At 32.4% G+C, this 8,070-nt stretch overlaps 1 protein-coding gene across 1 annotated transcript; it reads right to left on the bottom strand.

Annotated features, from left to right (window-relative positions):
* Window positions 1-456: 456 nt before the first annotated feature.
* LOC139855642 (pentatricopeptide repeat-containing protein At4g32450, mitochondrial-like) lies at window positions 457-2,097 on the bottom strand. The gene has a single exon (XM_071844885.1). The coding sequence runs from the start codon at window positions 1,966-1,968 to the stop codon at window positions 523-525; it is 1,446 nt and encodes a 481-aa protein (XP_071700986.1). The 5' UTR covers window positions 1,969-2,097; the 3' UTR covers window positions 457-522.
* Between the last annotated feature and the right edge of the window lie 5,973 nt (window positions 2,098-8,070).

The raw sequence follows: 8,070 nt of genomic DNA, 5'->3' as shown, positions 1-8,070 counted from the left end.
TCATGTTGGTAAGGTTTAATTTATGTAAATATTAATCTTATAAGTATAGAACGATCGAAAAAGTGCGGGTCAACTTTAGGGTTTTTGCTTATCGTGTCGGAACCACATAGAGATTAGAGTTTAAATTTGGTCGGAAATTTCCGGGTCGTTACATAATAATCGTATTTTGACCCATTGATTTTACCATCCCAAACTTCAGAAATACTACCCAGCTGGTATGCCCGCCCATTTTACCTTCACAACTTCTAAAATTTGCATCATCGGTATAGTCTAAGACGTGAGATATTACCTCATACTCATGATATATAATAATATACCTCCTGATCAAAGATTAGATAGCCACGGCTTTGACTTTGTATGATAAATAAATTATGCATATATACGTTAAGAAAATTGTCAAAACAATCCATAACGTTAAAACTACTCCGTACGTATGTGCTAAAAAAATAATTAATGACGAAAGTTCCCTTATCCTCAACAAAACTAGCAAAAGCAAATTAGTTTTAAAAGGTAGTAAGTATATCACCAATTATCTCCACATGAACATACACCATTTTCAAAACGATGTTCCATCCTCCTGCAGGATTGCACTACAACAATCAGTCTTCCAACGATCTTAGAAATAATCTTGAGTGCATTGTGGCAATCACTACAAACCCGAAGACTTTTTATTATCCGTATTTGTTTACGGGCTGGGCTGCTCAAAAGGCCTTGAGACAAAGCAAGTATTTCAGCGTGTGATAAAAGAGCCTCCTCCTTGCTTTCTGCGTCTACATCATAAACTACAAATTTATTCTGTGGAATATAGCCAACCTCTATCATCTGTTGTTTTAAACACCTAAGTTGACTATACAACTTCGGATATTCAGGGTGAGAGGTGTCCCATATTGTGTTGTCGGGAACTTTTTCTTCTTCAATATCAGAAGCTTTTATTGGTATCAGACCCGCCTTCGTTTGTTCATCTAAACGTGTGGGATCTAGCAACTCAATAAGCTCAAAACATCGGTCTCCAAGCTCTGTATCCCCATGAACACGACAATTATTCATCAACGTTTCCCAAATTTCCACACTTGGTACCATAGACATTTTTTCAATAAAATGTAACGCTTCGTTTAAATACCCTGCACTCCCAAGCATATCCACTATACTTTTATAATGATCCATAGATGGAATAGTATCATAATTTTTACTCATTGACTCAAAATGCAACAACCCTTCTTTCATGTCTCCCAAGACACTACACACAGTAAACACGCTCAAAAAAATCCGACCATCAGGTTTAAAACCGGCTTCTTTGAAGTCGGTAAACATATCAATGGCATCTTCACCGTACCCATTTTTAGCAAACCATGTAATCATCGTGTCCCAAGATCTAACATTCCTCTGCGGCATTTTATCAAACACATTCAATGCATCTTCCATAGACCCGCATTTTGCATACATTTCAATAATCTTATTATAACTCCAAACATCAATATCCGATACTGATCTAACAAGGTATTCATGAACCTTTTTACCTTCTTCAAGTGCCTGAGCCTCTCTACATTCATTCATCAACGACAGAAACCTATTTAAATCAACAGAAACGTTTTTCTGCTCGAGTAAACCTAAAACCTCAACAGCTTCCTCTAATCTCCTCTCCTTGCATAAAGCATCAAGCTCCTCAATTGTGCCACGTAACTGCCCATCCTTTTGATCATAATTATTGTTGACATTCGTATTGTAGGTCCGGGTATTAACTTTAGTAGGATTTTGGTGACTCGGAGAATTAGTTACTAAAAGATCCAAACTTTTATTAGGGTTTAGAAAGTAATTTGGGGTGGCGTAACTTTTAACTAATGATAAGGGTTTGTTGAGGGAAATTGATGACGATGATGATGAATGACAACGGCTTGAAAAGTTACATACCTTAAAACAATAATTGAAAGATTTCACAGTTTGAGATGCTTTGGTTCTTGCTTGATACATCGGAGCCTGTTTTGGTGTGTATTTTAGGCGGCAGTGTGACTGAACGATCTCCTCTATTTTTTCCCCCGGTAGGGTGGCAATTTTCAAGATAGATGTGGGCCCTTTAACGGGCCCTATTAATATGTTTGTATTTTCTAACCCTCAAAACATACGGGTATTCATAAAATGGTTTGACCCGAAAAATAGACCGGATAACTGAAATGATAATGGAAGCGTCCGGGTGTTTCACTGATTAAGTTTGTCACAAAGGGAAAAATATGATCTACATTACAACTAATATTTTAGTCAATGTTAAAGTTAAACATTATATATTATATAGTACACTTTAAAACATATTTAAAACATATTTAGTGATATATGATTTAAAAATGGTGATGTACAAATCCGCGGATTATAGTGAGGGCAGGAAAGGGCTTCCGCCATAGCCGGATAAAAAAAAAAATTTACACTAAAAAAAAAAAAAATTACTAAAAAATAAACTTTTTATTAGTGTTTATCTCTACTTGAAATGAAAATTTTATTAAAGTTTTACACCCGGCCCATATGTATTCGGTTCAAATTCCGCCACTGAAATCACATATAACGAAAAAACTTCATATGCTTTTTCATTTGGAATTTATGGGTTCCAAACCAATTGTCTTCACATTCTTATAGAGGTTCTCAATGAAGTTCACGTATTTTTCGCTCTATAGTGTTGTTTTTCTTCTTTTATCTTGAATTTTCCTTTCTGCTTGGAGGACTATAATTGTAATATGCTTTCTTCTCTCTTTTTGCGAAGGTTTTTTTTTTATTTTTTTAATAAAAGTAATGATTTTGGGAAGAAAAAAAAAGTAAAGAAGAAAAATGAAAAGTACCTATATGGACCATGGCTATGCCTATGACAAAGCAAAGTATATATCCAAAAAAAAGAAAGAAAAAAAAAACTATGACCAATGGCTGCGCAATCTTTCAGAATTGTCCTTAAAAGTTAAAACTAAGACCATATCGTTTCCTGTTTTCTACAGTTTGACAACATTGGGTCAAAGTCAGGGGCGAAAGTGTGTAGGGGCAGGGGCGCCCCCAGTGGATATTTTTTTCAGTGTAAAAATTTCGGGGTTTTTGACTTTGCCTCCGGTGGATTTTTTTTTTTTTTGCCTCCAAACCTACATATTTTGCCTCAAAACTTTCAAATTTTGCCCAAAATTCTCCAACTTTTGTCTCAAAATCTTCAAATTTTGCCCCAAAATCTCCAACTTTTCCCCCAAAATCTTCAAATTTTGTCCAAAAAAATTTCTACTGTTTAAAAAATTATTTTTGCCCCAGGTGAAAAAATTCTAGTTTCGCCTCTGGTCAAAGTCAAACATTGAGAATCACTTAGAAAGATATGTTGGGTGCAAAGAAGATCAATACAAATGAGCTGCAGTTATCGGGTTCGGGTGATGTTTATCGTGTTTCAGTGATGTTTATCGTGTTTCAGTGATGTTTGTCGTGAAACGCGACAGTACTGAAAAGTGATAAAGTGTACCGAAACGAGACAGATGTGTAGAGACCCGTCCTAATCCATCCGGACGAAGTCCATATCGATTACAAACGATTCACAACAGTTGATTACATCGCGAGGTAATTGACCTCTATATGATAAATTTTACAAACATTGCATTCGTTTTTAAAAGACAAACTTTCGTTACATCGACAGTTGACAAGCATGTAAAGCATTTCATAATATATCCAAATATAATTGACTTAATAATAATCTTGATGAACTCAACGACTCGAATGCAACATCTTTTGAAATATGTCATGAATGACTCCAAGTAATATCTCTAATATGAGCAAATGCACAGCGGAAGATTTCTTTCGTACCTGAGAATAAACATGCTTTAAAGTGTCAACCAAAAGGTTGGTGAGTTCATTAGTTTATCATAAAGAATCATTTCATAATTTTAATTGACCACAAGATTTCATACTTCCATTTCTCATAATCATACGTCCCATGCATAGAGACAAAAATATCATTCATATGGATTGAACATCTGGTAACCGACATTCACAATATGCATATAAGAATATCCCCATCATTCCGGGATCCTCCTTCGGACATGATATAAATTTCGAAGTACTAAAGCATCCGGTACTTTGGATGGGGCTTGTTGGGCCCGATAGATCTATCTTTAGAGTTCGCGTCAATTAGGGTGTTTGTTCCCTAATTCTTAGATTACCAGACTTAATAAAAAGGGGCATATTCAGTTTCGATCATTCAACCATAGAACGTAATTTCGATTACTTGTGTCTATTTCGTAAAACAGTTATAAAAGTTGCGCATGTATTCTCAGCCCAAAAATATAAAGGGTAAAAAGGTAAATGAAACTCACAATACTGTATTTTGTAGTAAAAATACATATGACGACATTGAACAATGCAGGGTTGGCCTCGGATTCACGAACCTATATCAAGTATTAACACATTATAGTATAAATCAATTAAGTTTATATATTTGTTATGTATTAATTATTCTTATAATATATTACGATACTTATTTGATATTTAATTAATGTTATATCAATAATATTAGTTGAAACATAATTTTATGTAATATTAGTATATTTTATGTAATAATATATTTACATATATATCTTTTGTTTTGTAAAATTAATAATTGTAGAAATACCTAAGGATAATAATAATAATATTAATAATAATAATAATTTTTAAAAGTATAAAACTACCTTAGGAGTCAGTTTTAAAAAAATTGCACCAAGCCGGGCTCGAACCCGAGACCTCTCGTTCACTCATCAACACCCTTAACCATTCCTCCATTTCAGTTTTTCTGATTTATAATACAAACCCAAATACTTATCTATTACATGTTTCAACTCACTTCATCTTCTTCACCAAAATCTAAACAATCAAACAACTTCATTCTTAATAGTCAATCATCAAAATGGTTTTAGGACTTCTAAACAAACATGAACCAAAAAATAAAAATTTGTTCATGATATAAAAAAAATGAGGAAAAAAAAAAATCCTACTGCTTGCTGGTAGCCAAGAAATTTCTTTTTTTGTTTTCAATTTTGAGTTCGTTTTGGACAATCTTTACAACATGAAACATGTTTCAAATCATTCCTAAAAACTATTGAAATCGTCAATTGAACTTAAAACATCAAAACAAGCTCTAATTTCTCCAAGAACAAAACAGTTGACTTTTGACAATTTAACTTTGACTCGCAAATTCGAATTCGTTATCAAGAATTGGAACTTGAGATTTTGCAGGAAGTTTAAGTAAATGATTCCTAACAACTCTACATTTTTAGTTTTTGAAATTTGTTTCGAATTCACGTTAGTGTATATCACTGTGAAGAACTCAAGAACTCAAAAATTGATTTTTAGATTAAGAGTGTTATAGGTTATGATTACAACATGAATTGTGTTGTAAATCATTCCTATAATCTTTATGGATCATCAAATTAACTGGAGATATCAAAACAAACTCGAATTTGATTCAAGAACACTTAGTTGACTTTGAAAACCAAAACTTTGACTCTCAAATTAGAAATTAATAGAAAGAATTGAGGATTGAAAACTTACAGATAGTTTAGATAGACGATTCCTAACATGACTGCATTATTACATTTTGAAAATTTGTTCTAAATCAAAATATGGTGAAAAAGATGAATGTACAGAGTGTCGAGCTTATTTTCTGGGTTTTCTTTGTTTTCAACTCAAATTGCAGTTTGTAACTTATATAGAGTGATTAGGTACATGATTTAACAGTTAAATTGATTTCCAATTGATTTGTGAAGTAGACTTGTAACAAACTGGAGACATGAAGTACGTAAATTATTTTCATGTGAAGAAAAAGAAAAAAAATTGATAGTTACTTCTAACATAATGGGATTCCCTATTTTTATTTTTAATAAATATTAATAGTAAATACCCTAATAATATTAATAATAATTCTAATAAAATAACTAAATAATATCATAAAAATGATAATAAATAAAAATAAGAATTCGTTTAAATCATAAATAAATTTTAATCTTAATTATCTTGTACATTATTTTACATTTTCAATTCAAATGATTATTTTGTATTTTATTAATACAACTTAATATGCACTCTTATATTTATACATGTATATATATTTACATATTTATTTATACACAATTGTTCGTGAATCGTCGGAAATAATCACAGGTTAAATGAATCTATATAAATAGTTCAAACATTTCGAGACTCAACATTACAGTCTTTGCTTATTGTGTTGGAACATATAAAGATTAAGTTTTAATTTGGTCGGAAATTTCCGGGTCGTCACAGTACCTACCCGTTAAAGAAATTTCGTCCCGAAATTTGAGTGGAATGGTCATGGCTGACAATAAGTATGTTTTCATGACGTATCCGAGCTAGAAATTAGAGTTTTATCATCAGTGAGTAATATAGGTAAAAAAAATTTTTGATTACGCGAAGAGTATAATCGAAGCTATCGCAAGAGAGGGAACTGATGACGTAGTTATGATTGATTTCCGGAATTCATGGGATTTAAAGAAAATCTTCGTAATAAGATTTGGTTCTTCGGCGATATAGGAAATCAGATCTTCTTTGATTAAATGCAATAATCTGTTTCGATTGCTCTGTCGGATATTTTACTATAAATCCACTCTCTTCGTTTCCTTATTTTCACAGCTCACACCTTCCATTCTTTCTCCCCTGATTCATATTTTTAAAGCATTCATTAATATGCTCCATCCAGTTCTGATCCTTGATATACTCTTAACTTTCATATCTGTCATTCTTCTCTTTCATCTACCACCGAAGGATTATATTTACTTCTACTATTATCTTGGGGTTATAGTGTTTTTAATTTTCCCGTGCCTTTACGTGGCAATACGTATTGATATGCACGGTTTGTAATTTATGTGTTGTTGTCGAGCTTTATATTTTCTTTATATTCAAGAGTTCCATACTTTCGTCTCCTCTTCCCGACTTCAAGTCAAGCGAATAATGGTCCGGAATTCGTAGATATGGATTTTGAAATGAACATAGTTAATGTTCTAGAAGGAAATCGTAATGGCACGATCTTGATTTTTCAAATTACTAGAATATCTGAAAAGATAGAACTATTAAGAATATATGTTCTTGATATACTTGGAGATTGGGTAGAATGTAAGAGTCGTGTAACATGGCACATGATGACGTTATGATCTGTGAATCATCACATTCCATTAGAAACTCAGCATGACTTACTGTAATATAATCACGTTGATCAAGTGTCATTATATTATACTAACTCATGCATCAGTTCCCAACATTACTTCAATAACATTCATATTTCAAGCTCGAAAGTTTACAGAATATAGAAACTAACAGTTTCTATATGATGTAACACTGATAGCACGAAGAGATTAATGATTTCAGATAAGAATTGTTATGAAAATATTCTCGGAAATATCAAAGATATTTATGATGATATTTTCAGAATTTCTGAGATCGAATGTTGATGAAGAAAATCCTTTCGCAAGGATTTAGAATAAATAAGTAGCAAGATATTCACTAAAGACTTCATCAGAAACAGAATCATCAGGGTTCTTTATGTACAAGTTTAGTCCTTGTGATTTGCTCAGAGTCTCCTTCATGGTTTGCTCAATTCGTTTTTCAGTACCAAACTTCCTTTTGAGCTTTTCCAACGTATCTTTTTTTTATCAAACTTTTGACTGTTAAAATCATCCATAGTTTTTGTTGCTTCATTCAACTTTTCAAAATTTAGAGCATTAATTCACAGACTGGGTGCTTTTCTGAATTTCAAAATGGAAGATCATAGTTCTAAGAGATAAATGTTATATGGATACATATAACTGTTGATGTGGAAACGTTGCGAGACTCAAAATACAAATTTGCTGATTCCCGGTAATTGGTATGGCAGTTCTCGTTACAAGATGCGGATGAGTATATGATAGGGTTTCAATGAATAAATATAATGATTTGTCAGAGAGATTTAAACCAAAAAAAACAACGAGGCTGCTGGTACGTCTTCTGGTAATATGGTGGAATATAAAAGAATTCTCCGTTATAAAAAGGGTAATTGTATATATCAGGATTATAGTAAGGCTACTTCGAATGAAAAGT

Source organism: Rutidosis leptorrhynchoides, chromosome 6 (genome assembly GCF_046630445.1).
Source record: "Rutidosis leptorrhynchoides isolate AG116_Rl617_1_P2 chromosome 6, CSIRO_AGI_Rlap_v1, whole genome shotgun sequence".
Lineage (NCBI taxonomy): Eukaryota > Viridiplantae > Streptophyta > Magnoliopsida > Asterales > Asteraceae > Rutidosis > Rutidosis leptorrhynchoides.
The sequence above is the reverse complement of the archived record's forward strand: the minus strand, read 5'-3'. Positions and strand labels throughout refer to the sequence as shown.